This window comes from Cricetulus griseus, chromosome 3 (genome assembly GCF_003668045.3).
Source record: "Cricetulus griseus strain 17A/GY chromosome 3, alternate assembly CriGri-PICRH-1.0, whole genome shotgun sequence".
Lineage (NCBI taxonomy): Eukaryota > Metazoa > Chordata > Mammalia > Rodentia > Cricetidae > Cricetulus > Cricetulus griseus.
In genome coordinates, this window is record NC_048596.1 from 44,450,110 (window position 1) to 44,471,940 (window position 21,831).

Consider the following 21,831-nt stretch of genomic DNA (forward strand, 5'->3'; position numbering starts at 1 on the left):
TTTTTATGAAAAAAAAGTGAAACAAATATAAAATAATTCATTATATAGAAAGTTAGTGGGCACGTTTAGAATAAACACTGGAATATACTCAAATTTCATTTGTATACGATAGCTAGAAAGAAAGAAAGCCAGAAACGAGCATTTATAACTAATAATCTTAAATATCCATGTCATGATTTGAGAGCTGGCTGGTGGCCCAAAAAAGAAAAAGCCTGCTACATTTGGCACCCAATGTGGCATAAACTATCCTATGAGTAGTTTTAGTATTAAATGTTATCAGTTAATATTCTTAGCAAGATGATCACATTAAATTTTTTTCTTTCCTTTAAGCTTGGAGGAATTATTGCGGAAGTTAATTTGGCTGAGCACTCTACAGTTATCACATTTTCAGATTACCATGATGGAGCAGCTACATTCCTAATAATAAATCATACTAAGAATGACCTTGTTCAGTACAAGCAAAGGTAAAGTGATTGTCACAATATGATTAGCAGATTTATTTGAGGAAATGTAAATTCCTTCTAATAATTCCTTAAGAAATTGCCGTTAATTTTATTGAATTTATGTTAAAGCGATTCTCTTTTCAAAACATCACACTCAGTTATACAGGAGTAGAACTGACTTGGTATTTATAATTATTTTTAAAGACACATGGAAGAACTAAAGCCAGTGTCACACATATTAGTCATTTTGAAATCTGCTGAGGAATACATCAAAGCCAGTCATGAGTCCCCAAATTTTGTGTCCTCTCTCTCTCTCTCTCTCTCTCTCTCTCTCTCTCTCTCTCTGTGTGTGTGTGTGTGTGTGTGTGTGTGTGTGTGTGTGTGTGTGTGTGTCTGTACACATGGATGTTGTATTTGCCTAGAGGCTAGAGGAAGATGTTGGTTATCTTCCTCTCTGGCTTTCCACCCTATGGATAGAATCTGTTACTGATTCTCATGATTGTAGCAAGCACTTTACCAATTGAGCCATCTCCCTAGTCCTGAACTGTTTCTTATAGTTTTTAAAAATATGATGTGCCTAATTTTCAAATTTTTGTCAAACAATAGATGCTGTCTTTTCCTTGCTCCCTAATACCATAACCAAACATAAGTCAATTAGGATGGCTATTAACATCATTTATTTTGATTTTCTATGAAGTTTTGTCTTTTAGTGCTGCTGAAGTTTCTAAAACTGTGTTTTCCTCTACTTAATGACTCTAGGCTACCTCAAATTTGCTTTTTCTTGTTGTTTTTTTTTTATTTTCATTTGTTTAATTAGTTTCAGTGCATTTATGCACATGTCCTTCCTCTGATGTTTATTTCTAATTGTTGATTAAATAAAAAAGTGTTTCTAGACTACCTTTCTAAGTACTTCTCTCCCTGGTGTGGCTATTACACTACGAAGCTACGGTCTTTATTTCCTCAACATTCAGAGTCTGTCTCTGGTTATTTCCCTGTAAGAAGAGCCTGACTGCTGAAGAAGCTCTTTGTGACCTTATAATTGCTATGCATAGGCTTTTATTGCACCTTTGCAAGGTCCATTTCTCCATGTTTAAGATATATGCAAATACATAGCTAACATTCTTAGTTTTCTTTTTCTTTGAATCCTCATTACTATCAAAGATAAGGCTTGATTAAATTTTTATAAGGAATGTTTTGCATTTAAACATTAAATCTTTCCTTTAAAGACAAAGTTATCAGCTAATCAGCACATTTACATTTGTTTTTTTTCTCTGTTATATGAGAAACACCAGTGGGGGTTCCCTCTTGGTGTCTTCAGTTCCTTTTTAAAAAGTGGTAAGATAGATTTATGAATATTTAGGAATTTGTTAAATACTTAAGGCTATTATGTCCTGTATATAATATAATAATTGTTCATTTTAATTCTCTAGTAAATTAGCTTTAAAAAGAGATAATCTGTCTAATCACAGCACTTCCGTATTTTGATGTATTCCATTCCATGTTCCTTTTCTCTTTTACCTACCCATTTACCGATTTAATTTTTAGCACTATGGCAAACATAAATTGTTTCAAAACATGATTTTTTCGTGAACATATATTTAGAATTTTGTTCATTTTCCAAGTCTATAATGTCAATGTTTTTATTTAGTGTTTTTCTCCTGGTGTTTAAACACGAGTTTTATTTAGTGGCCCAAGCTAACCTTAAATTCAAAAATATCTTGCCTCTTCCTCATAACTACTGGGATTATGGAGTGCCATTAGGTTTGGTTGTTTATCTTTTAATAGGAATATTTAACCTGTTTTAGTAGTTATAACTGAATTTTATCTCTTTGCCTTGTTTGTTTTTGTGCTTGTGGATGTCTATGAGTGCATGCGTGTATGTGTGGTGTTCTCATGAGTGTGAGTGCATGTATACAGTGTGTGTATATGGGCCCAAAGTACTGCTTGGCGTCTTTAATTTCTCTTCATTTTATTTGTTGAGGTGGATCTCTGGCTGTGCCAGGAGCTCATAGATTCTGGCTGGTCTTGTCCCCGGGATCCCTTGTCTCTGCATTCTGAGTCTGGGTTTTAGGAAACACTTATCTGGGGATCCAAACTCTGTTCCTTACACTAATGCTGCAAGCACTTAATCCATGGAGTTATATCCCTGTCCTTTACCATAATATTATATCATATATATTATCTAATAATTTGGAAAATAACTTGTTCTGCTTGTGGATATGTGAAATTAGCATCATATCTAATTAATTTTCACTTTTTGTTATTGTTGACTAGTTTTGAATCTGGGTATTAAACCCAGGGTCTGCACTACTTTTGAGTTCAAGTACTTTATCTTTGTGTGTATGTGGGTGTGCATGCCGTATTTGTACAATTGCCCTCAGAGGCAAGAAAGGGGTTCAGGCTCTCTAGAACTAGTTACAGGTTGTTGTAAGTCTCCTGAGGTGAGTGCTGGAAACTGAGCCTGGGTCCTGTAGAAGAGTGACATGTATTTTTCACATCTGAGCCACCTCTCCAGCCCCTGTTTAGTACTTTTAGAATATTTTTCTATAATTTAAAGTAAAACAAGAAGTAATTTCCTCAGAAAAATGTTTACAGTGAAATATTCTTGTTTTCTTAGAGAATACATTTTTCATTGGAAGAGGTATATCATTCTGAAAGGAAATATAGATGTGCTCTTTTCATTGTGTAAGGGGAAAAAACCTTTTCTAGTCTTAATTAGAATTTTTTACAAATCTCAGCTAATGGGATAACAATGAAATATTATCTAGGATTTTTATGTTTTTGTCAATTGCATTTAACTTATTCATATTTTTATTACTTACTGTCAGTTCTCTCAATGAAATAGAAGATTCCCTTCCTCCTGGAAAAGCAGTATATTATACATGGGCTGATCCAGTGGGCTCTCGAAAGCTGAAGTGGAGTTGTGGGCAAAGCTATGGTGAAGTAACACATAAGGATGTAAGTACTAAGTCGGTCATTATGGAGTTCTTAGCTGCCTTTCTGTTTTTTATGCAGGTGTTCTTTTACTCCTAGTTGATTTTAAGGGCTGTTTTTTTGCTGTTCTGTAAAACCTAACAAAGATTTTTTTAAAGCGGTATTAAAGTTATTTTTAACTTTTGCCAATTTTATTTAGGTTTATCTTTTTTCAAATTCTAATCAGAAGCTAAGTAGAAATGGAAACCAGTGACCAGTCTGTCCTTTCTCTAAAGGAGTATGCAAGGCCATAGCAAGAGTTGGCATGTACCATGTTCTAAGAACATCAAAGATAATTCCTGTCTATGGGCTTAGAGTCCATTTTTTTTTTTTTTTTGGTTTTTTCGAGACAGGGTTTCTCTGTGTAGCTTTGGAGCCTATCCTGGCACTCGCTCTGGAGACCAGACTGGCCTCGAACTCACAGAGATCCACCTGCCTCTGCCTCCCGAGTGCTGGGATTAAAGGCGTGCACCACCAACGCCCGGCAATAACTTATTTTGTATACATTAATGTGAGGGTGTCAGATCCCCTGGAACTGGACAGTTGTAAGCTACCATGTGGGTGCTGGGAATTGAACCTGAGTCCTCTGAAAGAGCAGCCAGTGCTCTTAACCACTGAGCCATCTCTCCAGCCCCTTATTTTACTTTTTATCTATGTATTATTATTATATGTGTAGATTTGTATATATGTGCATACATGCACACATGAGTAAAAGTGTACCACAGACAAACTTGTAGAGGTCAGAGGATGGCTTGTGTGAATCAGTTCTCTCCTACCATATATGTTATCAGGCTTGGCTACATGTATTTTTACCTGCTGAATCATCTCATTGGTGCCTAACACAGTGTTTATAAAGGAGATTCCTAAGTAATTGTTGAAAAATCAGTGCTTTATTTTTTTGTTGTTATATATGACTTTTATTTGTCTTATATTTTGATTCAAGGGATCCCACTGTAGCCCAGGTTAGCTTAGCTCATGGCAATCCTTTTGCCTCAGCCTCTCAAGTCCTGTAATTGTAGATGTGAGTTATTGCACTCAGTTGCTTCAGTGCTTCATAAGGCTTGCAATCGAGATTACAAATACCTTTTTCTTACTCTGCTATGGAAGGAAATGTGAAGTTGAAGCTTAAACAACCTTTAATATGTACTGCATTTTCCATAGAGTTAAAATGCAGTAGAAAAAAAATACTATATTTTGTGTTGTTAGTTTAGCTTATAGGACTTTAAACTAGTTTTTATTGTGATCTAAAAGTACTTTAACAACTGATTTTAGTTCATGATTAGCAGTGTCATTATCATGTAGCAGCTGACATCAGGTTATTTTAGTGAGGAAATCTTCCAGGTATTGTACAAATATTCATTCTGTAGATTGTCATGAATTGTCTGAAATTGCTCATATGAGTAATAACTCTCTCCAAGTGTTATACAAGTGTTCATTTAGTTTGTTGCCTCAGCTTTAGGAAGAAAAGCTATTCATATACTCATATAAATGTCAAGTATAGACTTAATGTTTGTTGGATACAAACTGATTCCCTATTTTTTGGTTCTTTTCTTTTAGGATATGATGACACCTATAACTGTGGGGAAAAAAACTATTTATTTAGTTTCATTCTTTGAAGGCTTGCAGCGTATTATTTTATTCACTGAAGATCCAAAAGTGTTTAAAGTAACGTACGAAAGTGAAAAAGCAGAGTTAGCAGAGCAAGAAATTGTATTGGCATTACAAGATGTTGGGATTTCACTTGTCAATAATTACACAAAGCAAGAAGTAGCCTATATAGGCATTACAAGGTTAGATGCATTAATATTAGAAGTAATGTTTGGAATAATATTTCAGAAATAAATCTCAGAGTCTGTTCCTAAAAGGCTTTACCTTATTTGGCTTCCCACTGGCTTCTGTTATCTCTGTGCCTAGTGTGTGCCTACCATAATGGTAGTCTCTTTGTTCTTCATGCACCACAATTGTCTACTGCTCTAGGTCTTGTTAAAGTTGATAACGTGTCTGAAATGTTGTTAACCTCTTTGCCTCCCTAAAAGTTGCAGAAATTACACTTCTCAATTCGGCCCTACTGACTGTTTCATCTTAATAAGACGTTTCCTACCACTTCTGGTAGCCAAGACTGCAGATCTGTCTTATAACATCTACATTTTCTTATACCAAAAGCATTTTCCCTTCCTACATAGTCAAACTGATTTTAGTTCATGATTAGCAGTTTTATTTATTCAGGTTTATTTATTCAGGTTTACTATTATCTGTAACTCCCTAGTGAAAATGAAGAATGACAGGGAAGCTCACTGGTATTTTCCTTCAACTTGCAACACTATAAAAACTAAAAAGCATTATTTGAGTAAATTTATGTTTTAAATTATCTGTGTGCTTACATATAGCTGAGGCTGTTGGCAAAACTTGGGTAGAGGTTCTGTAGTTTATGTGACACACTACTTTAATTGTTATAAATTAATACTGTGATTTCTGCTTTTATATGTAAGTTCTGATGTTGTTTGGGAGACAAAACCAAAGAAAAAGGCAAGGTGGAAGCCAATGAGTATAAAACACACTGAGAAGCTGGAGAAGGAATTCAAGGAATACACAGAGTCTTCACCTTTGGAAGACAAGGTTATTGAGTTGGACAATAACATTCCGGTAAATTTAAAAAGTACTGGTGTGAACTTTTAATTTTACATTCTAATTTGAATTATTTCTTTAAGGAGAAACTGACTTCTTACAAACATATCGAATGTAATTAACACTAATGTACATACTTCATCTGACCTGTTTTTATATTAAGAATGAACACTCAAGATACCAGTTACTAATTATTTTTAAAGTAACAAGAAGCAAGTTTTTTTTAAGATTTGCATTATTTTATTAAAGTCAGTTTTAGTAATTACATACAAAAAGTGATACAGCCAAACTATAATGTTTATGTGAATATTTATATTAATTTTAATAGGAATGAAAAATTTGAATATTAAATCTGTATTTTAAAAGCTTTCTTTTTGTTTTGGGTTTGGTATGGTTTAGTTAGTTTTGCCCTGGCTGGCCTAAAACTCACCATCTAGACCACGCTATCCTTGAGGATGGCAATCTTCTGTGTATGCCTCCAGAGTATGAGATTACAGGCATACACTAGCATGTTCAGCTTTAATTTATTTTTTCTAAGTTAACATATAAAGTAATGAATTCCATGAATATATCATTTTACTTTGCTCCTGCTAATTCCCCTGACCCTACCACTCTCTTCTGTAGATTTTACATTTTAAATTACTGTATCCTAAAGTTATTTTCATATAAATTTATAGTTTTAATCAATGGTTGAAAAAGAAACATCTCATTGTTGGGAGTGGGTTGATTTTTTTTTTTTTTTTCAGGTTCGCTTAACACCTAGTGGCAATGACATGAAAGTTCTGCAACCACATGTGATAGCTGTACGGAGAAATTACCTCCCAGCACTAAAAGTAGAATATAACACATCAGCACACCAGTCGTCATTGAGAATTCAGATTTATAGAATACAGGTGAGTCTGGAAATGAAGGCAAAACAATGAAAGTCCAAGTACATTTCCCTGGTCTGTTTTATCTAGCACAAAGCCAAAGAAAAAGGTAAGATGGTAGCCAATGAGTAGAAAGCACACAGAGAAACTGGAAAAGAAGCCAGGGTTACACATGCCTATAATCCCAGCACTTAACAACCTGAGGCAGGAGGATCACCATGAGTTCAAGACCAGCCTGGGGTACAGAATGAGACTCTGTGTCTAAGAAGGAAAGAAGGCACAGAGTAGGGAGGGATAGTTTGGGAGAAAGAGGGAATGAAAGAAGGGAGGGACTGAAGTTGGAGACATGAGGGATGTACTGAATCCTTTTCTTGTATCAGCTGTGTGTTGACTAGTCTGAATCTAGTTCTAAAATTCTGTTATTGTGGTGGGGTTGTATATGTGACCTGCTATATACTGATTCATGTTTCATTTTCTTAGATCCAAAACCAGATTCATGGTGCTATTTTTCCTTTCGTGTTTTATGCTATTAAACCTCCAAAGTCTGTCACAATGGACTCAGGTGTGTGTTTATTTTTAGATTGTAGTATAGTTGTATGGCTAATTGTTTTATTGTTGTTTTGGCTATAAAGATAGCATTCTCAAGTTTAGTTTTTCAAGATCATTAGATAATAAAACTGCTTACTGACGGACTAGGAATTATTCAATAGAGCATCCTGTGAATGCTGAGGGAAAGGTTACTTAGAAAAGTATGTATTGGCGTTTTATTTAGGAATAGGAAGTTTAAACCATATTGCTGATATGTAAACTAAATAATAACCTTAAATATTTAAAATATTAGAAACTGAATTAAACAATAAGAAAATTTAGATTTAATTTTTTTTAAGATTTTATTGTTTAGTTTATGTGTATGCATGAGAATGTGTATGCCTGAGAGTGTATATGTGTACTGTGTGCATGCCTGGTTCCAGAAGAGGGCATCAGATGCCCTGCAACTAGAGTTACAGATTGTATGCTGCGTAGCATTGGTGCAGGGAAGAGCAGCAAATGATCTTAACCCCTTAGCCATCTATCCAACCCCCGGATTCAGCATTTTTCTGACTGGTTCTGTGTTCTCCAAATGAGAATAACTGACATTCTTTCTTCAGCCCTTCTCTCCTCTTCTATGCTTCTTCTGTCTTCCTTATTGATCCTTCTTTACCATCCTTTGTCTTTGCTCCCTACCACCATTACATCCACCTCTCTTTGCCTCCCTTTTCTGTTGTTCTCACCACAGACCACCCCATATCATGAACTTCACACTTTTGAGTAGCTTTTCTTCATAATTTCTTGCAAATCTTTTAACCACCTTACTTGTATATGCTAATTCCCTTAGAAGCATGAACCATTCTCTAGAATATGTTTTCACAATTTGCTGATGATTCTAGTCCATACCTCTAACTTAAAGTCATTAGTTTTTGTAATTAGTTATCCTTAAAGTGACTGCAGATAACTGAAAAGGTAGCTCTGGGATCTGAAATTAAGACTAAATGACCTTGTAGATGTCATTAATTTTAATTGATGCTGCTGATTTACTACATTGATTGATTTTCCACTGACGTGTATATTAAATTGAAGGGAAATGCCTAATCTTTGGCTTAAAATGTGATAAGCATAATTATATTTTTAACCTTCACAGCACCAAAGCCCTTTACAGATGTTAGTATTGTTATGAGATCTGCAGGACATTCCCAGATATCACGCATTAAGTAAGTGTTTCAGATATTTCTTGTGTGTTTAATTTTTTATGTCTGACATTTGAATATTTTTGTTCTTGTTAAAACTAAATTTCAGTCCAAAGCCACAGAGAAACACTGTCCCGAAAAACCAAAAAACAAAAAAAAACAAAAACAAAAAAAACCCCTAAATTTCAGGTGAGTAAAATATTTAAGTATAGGATAATAAATTTTAAAGGTAAAATGAAATCTATTGAGTATTTGATATTCTTAGTGAGAAGATTTTAATTATAATCTACCTAAAGGTTAACAATAGCTGTTTCTGGATCTTGGGTATTTTATTTTTATATGCATTTTTTTCTGTTTTAAGTTATATATAATGACCATACATTACTTTGGAAACAGCGATAAAAGTAAGATTTGCATCTTTACCCACAACTTACTCATTCCCAGAAGCAGATTATGGACCACAGCATCAATCTAAGTGATACTCCTCCTTTATTTCTTCCTTCTTATCATTGAGATAAATAATATTCATTCTCCTGCTTTAAAAAAATGGAGTATTATAAAGCTGATCAGAAGTTTTAGTGGATAAAGACAGTAACACAAGTCTACTATAGCCTGAGTTTTATCTCTGGCACCTTCAAAATGGTGGAAGGAAAGAACAGCCTACACAATGTATTGTGGCACACATCACACACACACACACACACACACACACACACACACACACACACACACACACACTGATAATAAGATAAAATTTAAAAATAAATAATATATTGTTACTGTGTATGTATGGTTAAACTGCTTTTATTTTTATTTTCTGATTTTCTTTAATTTTTTTGCCTTTATTTCTACTTTATAAGTATGAGTGTCTTGCCTGTATGTATGTCTGTATACCTTTATACATGCCAGGTACCTGCTGAGTCAATAGAGAACATGGAATTCCATAGGACTAGAGTTACAGACCCTCAAGTGGGTGGTGGGAATCAAACCCAAATCTTCTGGAAGAGCAGCCAGTGAGTTCTCTTAACCACTTAGCCATCTCTCTAGCTAGTTAGATGTCTAATTTTCTCAGAAATTTTAAAACTATAAAAGACTTTTAGGACTTGCTTTTTTTAATTAAAATTTTTATTTAAATATAATGTTTTATTGCATATCGTTTTTGTTTGCTCATCATTGTTGCTATGAAATGGTCTGTCTCATAACTTTTTGTCACAAGTCAATTTCTTTTCTGTGGCCACTTTGCTATTTTTGAGTTTCTTGCTGTTATAGCATGGTTCATTGCTTTCATTCCTTTAGTCCCAAGTTTCAAAGTTCTAATTTATTTCATCTAATTCCCTTAATGTATTTACTTAAAAAGGTTTTTAATGCTTCCTACATTTTAATGTAGGTATTTCAAAGTGTTGATTCAAGAAATGGATCTCAGATTGGATCTTGGATTTGTGTATGCCATAGCAGACCTTATTCCAAAAGCCGAGGTGACTGAGAAAACAGAGGTAAGACTTGCAGCATTTGACAGGAAAGGATATTAAAAGAGACAGTCTAAGAAAATATTACCAAACTTTGTAGATAAAGTTGTAGTCATTACCTGGTCAAATTCAAGAATCTCTCATTACATATTAAATGTTTTAATTTTGTACAAATGTTAATGTGCTTTCTGTCTTTAACATTTATATCCACAAAATCATACTATATAATGTTGGCTAAGGACATACTTCTTAAGTATTTATAAGAATTTCATACATGTATACAATGAAATATATTCATCCCCATTTCCCCTTTAACTCCCCTTGAATTCCTGTCACTTGGCATGTTTTTAAGGCTTCGTCATGTTGTAACATATATATTAGCATTTCATTCTTTTTTATGGCCAAGTAATAATTCATTACATAGGTTTGGAACACTGTACCTATTTATTTGTCAATCAATTGAAATATGAATTGCTTTTGCACATGGACTAGGATGATGATGTTTATTGTGTACATATTTTTCTGTTACCTTATGCTTTTTCATTTCTCTTATATATACATTTCTAGGAGTAGAATTGCTAAGTAACATGGTAATTATATTTAATCAAATTGAGTCTTTTAAAAAATTCACTCTCTAATATTTTCATATGTTTGATCATTTCTACCTGTTTTCATTCTTACTGATTTTCATTCTAGCATGTGTGAGAATTGTGATTTCTCAACCTTCCCTACAACAATTACTATTTGTGGTTTTTTTGGTTTTTTTGGTTTTTTTTTTTTTCTGACTATCCTAGTGGGTATGAACTGGCTTCTCACTGGGGTTTGTACAACTGATAAGAATGCTATTTTTTAAACTTTTATTTACATGTGGGAAATAGGAGTATGCCATAGCATACATGTGGAGGTCACTGGACAGCCCATGGGAGTTGGTTTTCTCCTTCCTCCATGTGAGTGCTAAGATCAAATTTGGATTGTCAGGCTTTGCAGTGACTATACCCACTGAGCCAACCTAGTCCACTGCTGAGAATCTTTTAATGTGCTAGAGATGTGTGTATCTTTAGCGGAGAGTGTCTGCTCAGGCTCTCCAGGCTGTCTTCTTACTGTTGAATTTCCAAAGTTCTTTGTGCATTCTAATTGGTCTTTGACAAGCCATATGATTTTCAAATGTTTTCAATTGTTTTGGTAGTTTTTTGAAGCATAGAAGTTTTTAATGTTAATGAAGTACAAGTTATTTTTTCTTTTATTTATTACTATTCATGCTTTTAGTATGCTTCTAAATCATTTGTCAAATCCTGTGTTAGGAATATTTTAACATTTATCTAAGTCTTTAAAGCTTAAACTTTTACAGCTAGGTCTTTGATCCATTTGTCTCATTTCTCTTATGTGTAACATAAAGACCTCGGTTCTTCTGGAAGTGTTGTCAGCTGTCTCAGCAGCATGAAACACTGTTCACTCCTCTATTGCATAGCTAGCTTCTTTTGCGGAGGCAGGGGAGGGGAGGTTAGGGGGAATACATAATTTTACTCCTGAAACCTGTGTATGTATTTTTTTGCCAACCTTAATTGTTATCATCAGTGAATTTTATAATTGAGGTATGATCCAGTACTTCACTCTTTTTCAAGATTATTTAGGCTAACTTGAGCCCTTAAAATTCAATAAGAATTTTTAAATTAGCTTGTCAAGTTCTTCAAACAATACATTGTAATTTCCAGAGTATTGATTTTGTAATTTACATTTTATTCTTAGGTATTTATTTTTGTTTGATTATTATGCATGAAATTGTTCATATTATATAGTGTCAGTGTGGGGTTATAATACTACTATAAACAGAAATACAACTAACTGTTCTTGATATTTGCTCTTGTCATTTGCAACTTACTGAGTTCACTTGTTGCCTCTAATTATGTATCTTCTTTTGGCTTTTTGTATGTAAGATCAGATCATCTGAGAAAAGTAGTTGTATTTCTTTGGTTTTGATGTGTGTGCTTTTGTTTTTTCATCCTTATTTGCTTTCCTTGAAGCTAGTGAGATGTTGGACAGCCATGAGAGCAGGCATTGGTTGGTTGTTTCTGATTTATAGGGTAGATTTTCAGTATAGGTTACCCTGAATTCTTCCCTATTTTTTGACAGTATATTTAATACCTACATTTATATGGTATTGTTCTTATACCTTAGACAGACAGATTTGGTTACCTATTATTTTGCTAAAGACTTTTATGTTCATATTCATTAAAGATACTAATCTGTGGTTTTCTTGTGCCTTTTTTGGTTTGGTTTTGCTGTTGGAATAGTAATAGCTTTGTAGTATGGTTTGAGAAATGTCCCTTCTTCCTCTATTTTTTTGGAGGCATTTGTGAATTTTGATACTCTGAAATGTTTACTAGAATTCTGTGGTGGTAGAGTTGTATGAGCATTTCCCTTCCAGACAGTTTTGGAATCACACTTCACTTCTTAGAGATAATTTTAAATGATCAGTTTCTTCTTGAGTCAGTTTCACCACTTTTCTGTGATTTTAGGAATCTGTCCTTTTCATCTGAGGTTTCTAGTTTATTGGCATAAATTATGGATGGCATTTCTTTATAAGCCATCTACTTGGTAAAGTCAGAAATAAAGTTCCCTCTGTAGTCCTTTCAAAGAATCAGTTTATCATTTTCATTGTTTATTCTTTTGTTTTACTGTTGTGTTGCAGAAATGGAGTTCCTGTCTTCCCTGACTGGAAACTAAATCTCACATGAGACCCTTTGCTTCTTCCATATATACCTTTCTAGTGCTTGGATTAAAGGTGTGAGCTCTGTTACTCTTTTAGACTGATTCACTCTCCTGTGGCCCAGGGTGGTCTTGGACTCAAAGGGATCCATCTGTCTCTGTATCCTGAGTCCTGGGATTAAAGGTGTGTGCCACCACTGCCCAGCTTCTATAGCTAACCAGTGTGGCTGGCTGACTTTGCATTCTGATCTCCAGTGGCTTTATTAGATCATCAGCACTATATCACCACAATTCCCCTTTTTGTGTAATACAATAGGAAGGCTATAACTAATATAAGAAAAACCATGGGCAATAAGTACAATAACTATATACAATATAGACAGGCAATAAGTACATCAACAATGTCTAGTCCATTTGGATTAGACAAATTCAGAGAAAATACTCCATTATCTATCCTATCTTGGTGAGTCCAGTCTTGTACCTAATTTACTTTCTATTCTAATTTGCATTATCAAATTGTCTTTTAATGTCTGTTAACATGTTGCTTTAATTATTCTTAAATTCATAGCCCCCTTCCTCCTGCTCGTGTGTTTGTTCTTTTTAATTTTCTAAGCTAGATTAGGTTATTGCCTTGAGATCTGTTCACTTCCATTTTTAGTTATTGGTGTGTACATATGTGTGTGCTTTCACAGATGTGGCAGGGTGTGTATGCACATACCCGTGGATGCCAGAGTTTGGCAAATCTCAAGTGAGTGTGGTGTTCACTCATTGTCTTAGATTGACTGACCAGCAAGACCCAGGGAATATCCCCCGATCTGATATTCCAAGCACACACCATCGTACTTGGATTTTTACCTGGGTTCTGTGAGAATCAAACTCAGCTCCTTATGTTTGTATAGCAGTCTCCTTTTGATCTAAGTATAATAAATTACTTGCTTGAATCATGTATGAAAAGAAATGAAAAATATACATCTATGACAAATAGATGACTGATTGCTCACACTTATGAGAAAAAAACTTGAGATGTTTTGCCTTTCTCCTCTCATTGCCCCCTCTTGTTCTTCCTCCTCATAATTCCTCTTCTTTTCACATATAATTATATAATATACTTATAACATGTAATTAAAGTTATAGTTATATTAAATCTTGAATCTGTATATGAGAAAAAACGTAATAATGCTTACCTTTCTGAGTCTGGTCATTTTATACTCATCATTTCCTGGGTCTTTTTCTTTTTCATATGGATTCAAATTAAAGTCTGAAGTCACGTGGTGACTAATTTAATTTGTCAGCTTGACACAATCTAAAGTCACCTGTAAAAAGAAGTCTCAATTGAGGAACTGTCTAAATTAGGTTGGCCTATGCTGTCTGGGGTTTGAAAGGTGTCTTGATAACATGACTGATGGCAGGAGACCAGCCAGATTGTAGGAGGACCATTCCCATCTTTGGGTTGTGTAAGAGCGGAGAGCATGCCCTCTCTCTGTGCAGTCAACTTGCTGCCTGTCTGTGGAGGTAACTCCCTGCTTAAGTTCTTGCCTTGGCCTCCTTACAGTGATGTGCTGGAACCTAGAACTATAAGCTGAGTAATCCCTCTTTCCCTTAAAATTGCTTTTGTTGAGGTGTTTCATAGCAACAGGAAACAAAACTAAGACAGGTCACTTGCTTTCAGTTTCAGAAACTTCCATTACTACTTTTTTGTAGCTAGCTAGTAGGTTGGCTAGCCACAGATTCTCAGACTTTGATTATCTTGGAATATTCTTTATAACTTCTTCACTTCCAAAAGTAGTTCTGTTGTATGTGGGTTTTTGGTCTGTTTGGCATTGCAGCACTATGAGTATTTGTTACCTTACTATCTTTTTACAAAAATCAACATTTATCTTACTGGCATCTATATAATGAGCTTTCTGCTTTTAGGATTCTTCTGTATCTTTCAGCATTTTTAGTATTATTTTTATTGTAATTCGGTTTGCATCTGTTGTACCTAGACTGAGTTCACAAATTTCCTGGATATGTATTTTATTTTTCAGTAATTTAGGAAAAGTTTCAGGCAGTATTTGGAGAATTGATTTTTTTTCATTTTTCGTATACAGCTATAATTACCATGTGAATATGTTTAATGGTATCCAGCTTATCATAGAATCTTTTCAGTTTTTACTTTTTTTTAGCTGCATAATTTCTGTAACTTCAAGTTCTTAGGACTTTTTTTCAGCACACAGAAATAACTTGGGTCTGTTCATATTTGAAAAAGAAGTGTTGGTGATTACCAAAAATAAAGTCAATACTACCCTATGAAAAATTATTTAGTACCTTTTCCTTTAACATTTGTATTACTGGCCTCTGTTTCAGCAGACTGTTATAGAATTGTGTTTAAAGAAGCAAATTATCCACAAAAATTTGTTGCTGGAATGTATTGGTGCTCTTGTAAAATAGAATCTATAGTCACATGAAGAAAAGCTGGGTACCATTTAATAGAAACTTAAAAGATAGTTTATCATGTGGTTTGTGACAGACTTTGTAGCAGTAACAAGTTACTTCTGAAGCAGTAATTTCCTATTAAGCATAATGCTGACTCCAAGTGTTAATAGTTTTCTTCAATCTGTGAGGCATTGCCTTTAAATATCTTACATAAACAAGTCCTCTTGGTGTTTATATTCCTTGTATAGGTTGAATATTTTAATAAGGATGTAGAAACGTTTGAACAGGAATATGAAACAGTTTCATCAGTAGATCAATCCCAAATCAATCTCTTTGAATATTTTCATATATCTCCTATCAAGGTAAGGAAATACATAATTTTTGTTTTATAAATTAGTTACAAATTGATCATTTTTTTGAGGGAATTAGTATCTAAATTATTTTCTGTAATAATATAGTAGTTGTATAGTTTTACAGTTACAGATAGAAATAACAGAGGAATTGATCCTTTACTTTTTTTAAAAAAGTATATTTTACTATTTGGAAATAATATCGAAATCACCTACATCCTGGGCCTATACATCTTGACTTTTTGTTACTTAACTTTATCTTTTTCATAATTGTGATAATTTTCAAAGTTTAATATAACGTGGATGATGTAGTTATAGGTTAATTCATAAAGTGGACTTAAGTGTCACAGGGATATTATCTACTGACTCCCACATGTGTACACATGTGTGCATGCACACAGGCATACTGCAACACAAAAAAAGTTGCACACAGAATTATCGTTTGTACATATATGAGTACATGCCTGCCTTTGTCACAGTGGATAGGAGATTAGAGGATAACCTCCTCTCCTTTCACCATGGGTTCTGAGTTTGAACTTAGTTTGTAGGCTTGCATAGTAATTTTACCTGCTGAGCCATCTCACCAGCCTAAATCTAAGTTTTGATTTTGGTTTTAATGTGTGTGCATGTACTTGTCACTGTGAGCATGGAATCAGTTTTGTCCTTTGGCCATGTGGTTTCCAAGGATTGAATTCAGGTTGTCAGACTTGGCAGCAAGCTCCTTAATTTATTACTAAGCCATCTTGCTAGTGCTAATCTAAGTTCCTAACATAATTTCTGCAAGTTACTTATTTAATAGCACATTAAATTATCTCACAATTATATGCATATGTGTATGCATGCACTAAAACACAAAAGTGCTTTTAAACTGACTTTATTGTGCTAACTTAATTCTGATAATTGAATTGTAAACTTTTGGAGATGTGTGATTATTATTAACAACTGCAAAATCTAGGTTGTTAATGATACTAACACATATATTAAAGTGAACATTTTCCTAGGTTCATCATAGTGCCATGAGAATAGAGTTGCAGATGGGTGTAATAGTGTTTGTGAGATCAGCATTCATGATGCTAAGGCAAGAATGATTCCAAGTCCAAATAGCCTGGGCTATGATACTGTCTCATAAAAATAAAAAAGGAGTAGAATTCAATTATGAATATCAAACTGTTGAATTTTAAACATTGCTATGTTAATTTTGACTTAAACTCTTAGTTACTAAGTTTTGTTAAACTGTTAGTTACTAAGTTTTGTCATAATTCAGGTAACTTTGAGATCTTATCTATGTTTTAATGAACTTAGTATTAAACTATTTTCTAAAAGTTAAAGTTTCCACTATGGGGAAAGTGTTTCAATGTATTTCTTTATCTCTTCAGTTGCATTTGAGTGTTTCACTGAGCTCTGGAAGAGAAGAAGCTAAAGATTCAGGACAACGTGGAGGACTAATTCCTGTTCATTCTCTCAATCTTTTGCTGAAGAGTATTGGTGCCACCCTTACAGATGTACAAGATGTAGTTTTTAAGTATGTTTAATACTTACATCTATAGACAGATGAATGGACCATTTATGTTTACCAAAAATTTTTGTAAATTTGAAAATTATGGGCAAATTGTTGTTCCTGTCTTTAAGTGTGTTATAATCAAAAATAATACCAAGTATTTTATCTGTCCTTAATGACCTAGTTAAGAATAATTTTTAAGTAATTTCCTTAAGAAAAGAAGATGTAAGATAATTCAGTTTTATGTACTTTAGAAACTCTAGGCTGAATCAAGATTCCCCAAAAGAAGTGGATACTTAAATGTTATGCTATTTAAAAGATAGAGCTTTCAAGCCCATAAGATGAAAGCTTTTCAATGAGTATGTGACTAGACAGAATACAATGAAATGGACAATGAAGGGATCAATTTAAATGAATTATAATCAAGCATTTATGTGAGACTAGACATTGTGGGACACATATGTAGCCTTGGACTTGAGAGGCTAAGGTGGAAAGATGACTAGAGTTCAGGAGTTCAAAAGGAGCACATACAACATAGTGAGAACTCATCTCAAAAGCAGAGAAGCAAAGCCCATATTTATATTTGAATGGAGTTGTAATGGAACTAGTTGAGTATCTGGCCAGTAACTCAACATGTCTGAATAGAGACTACTTTAGAAAAGAATGGTCTTCCCAGGTAACATGTCTTAGCTTGCCTGCTTAGTAAAAACAACATGAGAATCAGAGGCAGTTCTGAATCCTAGTGTTTGACTAGGAAACAGTCAAACACAAAAACATGGGTCTGATGGCATCAGAATAAAGTGAAATGTACATTCCTGGTCTCATAGTCAGCAAAAAGAGCCTTCCCGTTAGTGAATCAGTTACTGCCTCTGCTATAGTCCTGAAAGAAAGACCTGTAGAGACAGAAGCAGCCCCTTCAATCATTTCAGCTTATCAAAACATTTTGTTTTGGGGCCTTTATAGGGCAAAGTTGGGAAATGGTTCTACAGATCCATGACTGAGATCTTTGTTTCAATCTTTGATAAGAGTTACAGATTTTATGAGGTTATTAGAGAATTTCTTTCACTAGAATGTGCCAAGAATTAGATTGGATAAATGTACTGGGAGAGATCTGGAGAAGAAAATTCTAAAGAAAATGAAGCCAGTCATCAATATTTAAAAAAATATTCTTTCCCTCCATGCATACATACGTATATGTATATGTACATGTATATATAAATGTATTTGCTAATATGTGTTTTCAGGCTTGCCTTTTTTGAACTCAACTACCAGTTCCGTACAACATCTGAACTGCAATCTGAAGTAATAAGACACTATTCAAAACAGGTTAGTGTAAGATTGCCTTACAAAGTCATGGAAATATATAAGCTAGTCAAACCTTATGTATGTCCATGCATGTTGTACTATAAATTTATCAGGAAAGCAAATAGCAAGTTTTAAAATTTTAAACATTTTTTCCCCCTCAGATTTTCAGATTTATTCACATGAACTTCAGCCCAACCACCATTTTATTTTTTTGTCCTTGTTCTTAAAAAACATTTAGTATTTTTTTCTGAATCAGTGTGGATTAGAAACACATAGATTATTAATAACATGTTAATTTATTATACTTAGTTTCTTGAAACTGTCAATTACTGATGAGCACAAATATTTTTAGTGTGGAGTTACTGAGTCAGCTACACACCTTGTTTTTGTGGGTCTTTTCAACTCTAGAGAGATTCCTCTATGTCAGGATTTGTGCTTGAGTTCTGGACATGCATCCCACCTTTTTGGTTTTTCAAGACAGGGTTTCTCTGTGTAGCTTTAGAGCCTATCCTGGCACTCACTCTGGAGACCAGGCTGGCCTCGAACTCACAGAGATCCGCCTGCCTCTGCCTCCCAGGTGCTGGGATTAAAGGCATGCGCCACCAGCACCCGGCTTGCATCCCACTTTTGCCATGTACTTTGTGACACTGGGAAATCTATAAGGTGCTGATAGTAGTAACTCAAAAGTAATGCAACACTGAAGACTTTTTCTGTATTCTAGAATCTAGAGTTTCATTCACAGTAAGGCCAAGTTGCTTTGCAAAACCTAAGTATAGTAGGCTGTCTGAAATGGCTCAGTCACTGAAGTGCTTGCCTTGCAAGTTTGATAACCTGAGTTTGAGCCCCAGAACCCATATGAAAATGCCAGGTATGCTAATATGTACTTATAATCCCAGCACTGAGTAGTCAGAGACCAGATCACTGGGGTTTACACGCCATCATTCTAGGCTTATAAGACCCTGTCTCATGGAAGAATGATAGTGTTCCTCGAGATGATACCTGAGGTTGAAATCTGCCTTCTACAGTTACCCAAATACAGTATGCACTTCCACACACATTACACAAGTATGTATTTTTAAAAATAATAATTATATTTTTAAATGAATACTAGACATAAGGAGGCTGGAGAACACTTGCTGCTCTTCCAGAGGACTGTGGTTTTATTCTCAGGCCCCACAGCCTTCTGTAACCCCAGGCCCAGGGGATCTAACACCCTCTTCTTGTCTCTTAGGGCACTGCTTGCATGTGGTACACCAACATGTATGCAGGCAAAACACCCATACACATAAAATAAAATGAAAACAAAAGGAATAATGATAAGCTTTGGGCCTTGTAATTTGTAGTAAATATGTTAGCCTGAGCAAACTGGATGTATAAGGATGTATAGTAGTCTCATGATGTTAATTGATACTCATATTTCATTTTTAGGCTATTAAGCAAATGTATGTACTTATTCTTGGACTTGATGTTTTGGGAAATCCCTTTGGCCTAATTAGAGAGTTTTCAGAAGGCGTGGAAGCATTTTTTTATGAACCTTACCAGGTAAAATATTTATCTTTGTATTATGTAATGAATAATATAATGCAATGATTTCTTAATTTATAAAACATTGCAATTGTTAACTTGAGCTGTACATGTAACAAATTTTGAGACCCACAAAATTACACCTTTCTACCTTTTCCTTCAAAATTTCAACTTAAGATTTTGTTAAGATCCCTAACTTTAAGAGTTGTTTTGAAGTAAAAACTGTGAATACAGTTTAGACTGTAGGAAAAGGAAGTTCTCAACATGTATGATAATTTTGTTTTGCACAAAAGTATGACTGTAAAAATAACCATATAAGTTGTCATTGTGCATAGCAGTCTTAAGGAATAGAAAAGAAGAATTTGTTCTACATCTTTTCATAATTTCCATAAGCACATTTAGAGTTTACCCATTTATGAAATGCATAACTAAAACAAAGTAGAACTAATTTTTGTTCTGTACGTGTGATATAAAATCAGAAATGGTAAAAATTTTCAATTTTATTTTTCTAAAAATATATCAAGAATACTATGTAAACTGTGCATGCAGTTTACAGTGCAAACATCTTTTCTGTTCTCCTTTCTTCATCTGGAACCAGTTCTGTTGTACCCTTTAGACTTTGAGTGTCATGAAATTACTCTGAGAACTGAATGTGAAGTTTTTGCTGGTATCATTCCCTTTGTTCTTTCAGTTGCCATCACATTCCATATATCAGTGAGCTCATCCTTTTATTACCACTCTTTCTGTCACCTTAGGGGGCCATCCAGGGTCCTGAGGAGTTTGTGGAAGGAATGGCACTAGGACTGAAAGCACTGGTTGGCGGAGCAGTTGGTAAGCAGCAGAAAGCACAGTGGCACTGCTAGAAACCAATGACAGTTGAGCCTTCTCTTAACATATTACTCTGTCTGTTAGGTGGGCTAGCTGGTGCTGCCTCCAAAATCACCAGCGCTATGGCTAAAGGGGTAGCAGCCATGACGATGGATGAAGACTACCAGCAGAAGAGAAGAGAAGCGATGAATAAGCAACCAGCTGGCCTTAGAGAAGGCATTACTCGTGGAGGAAAAGGCCTGGTTTCTGTAAGAAATTTCATAGGGTTATGAACTTGTGAGGGAATAGCTTTTAAACCAACATTTTATGAATAAAGAAGTAGGCATGTAAGTCTATTTAAATTGCTTTTGAATATTGTAATGTGGCATATAAAATAATTAATCTCCAAAAAGATTTTGTTGAAATAAAATACTTAGGAAATAAGTATGTTAATTATTGTCGTCTAAAAGAAGAAAAAACTTGAAATTTTTTTGAAGCAACATGGTCTTGTAAGCATCATATGGAAATGTAACTTTTCAAATGTGCTTTCCCTCCAGGGTTTTGTAAGTGGCATTACAGGGATTGTTACAAAACCAATTAAAGGCAAGTATTGTAGTTGTTTTGGCTGTCACATAGCTCACAAGTTGCTTCTATTTTCATTTGATCCAATTGCTTAAATTGGCTATGTTTTATAGGTGCTCAAAAGGAAGGAGCAGCAGGTTTCTTCAAAGGTGTTGGGAAAGGTTTAGTTGGAGCAGTGGCAAGACCAACAGGTGGCATCATAGACATGGCCAGCAGTACCTTTCAGGGGATCAAAAGGTAAAAACTGTTTGTGAGTGACAGATGACTAATATACTGAAGCCATGAACAATGAAGTGTATCTACTATTGATTTTCAGGCTCTTAGTTAGGAATTCTGTGGTATGGCATATAGCTTCCTAATTTTGATTCCTCCTAAGTTATTATGCGACTTCAGCATTGTAGAGTTCTCCTTTGTAATCTGTTCCTAGCAGTTGTTGTCATGAATGACCCCTTTTCTGATATTCATTATTTTCCATTTTGCCCAGGATTCACCACCCCTCCCCCCAAAACACTGCACTACAAGGATTCTAGTTCTTTGTATAAAG

General features: G+C 34.5%; 1 protein-coding gene across 3 annotated transcripts in view; it reads left to right on the top strand.

Annotated features, from left to right (window-relative positions):
- Vps13a (vacuolar protein sorting 13 homolog A) overlaps positions 1-21,831 on the top strand; it is a 173,391-nt gene that overhangs the window by 128,155 nt on the left and 23,405 nt on the right. For all 3 annotated transcript variants that reach the window (XM_027406578.1, XM_027406579.1, XM_027406577.2), the window contains exons 52-67: positions 331-464; positions 3,272-3,401; positions 4,974-5,206; positions 5,906-6,059; positions 6,788-6,934; positions 7,391-7,472; positions 8,589-8,658; positions 10,022-10,127; positions 15,470-15,583; positions 16,948-17,093; positions 18,314-18,395; positions 19,803-19,916; positions 20,654-20,729; positions 20,811-20,974; positions 21,263-21,308; positions 21,401-21,524. In XM_027406578.1, coding sequence (XP_027262379.1) covers positions 331-464; positions 3,272-3,401; positions 4,974-5,206; positions 5,906-6,059; positions 6,788-6,934; positions 7,391-7,472; positions 8,589-8,658; positions 10,022-10,127; positions 15,470-15,583; positions 16,948-17,093; positions 18,314-18,395; positions 19,803-19,916; positions 20,654-20,729; positions 20,811-20,974; positions 21,263-21,308; positions 21,401-21,524 — 1,922 coding nt within the window. The remainder of the gene's footprint in view (positions 1-330; positions 465-3,271; positions 3,402-4,973; positions 5,207-5,905; positions 6,060-6,787; positions 6,935-7,390; positions 7,473-8,588; positions 8,659-10,021; positions 10,128-15,469; positions 15,584-16,947; positions 17,094-18,313; positions 18,396-19,802; positions 19,917-20,653; positions 20,730-20,810; positions 20,975-21,262; positions 21,309-21,400; positions 21,525-21,831) is intronic.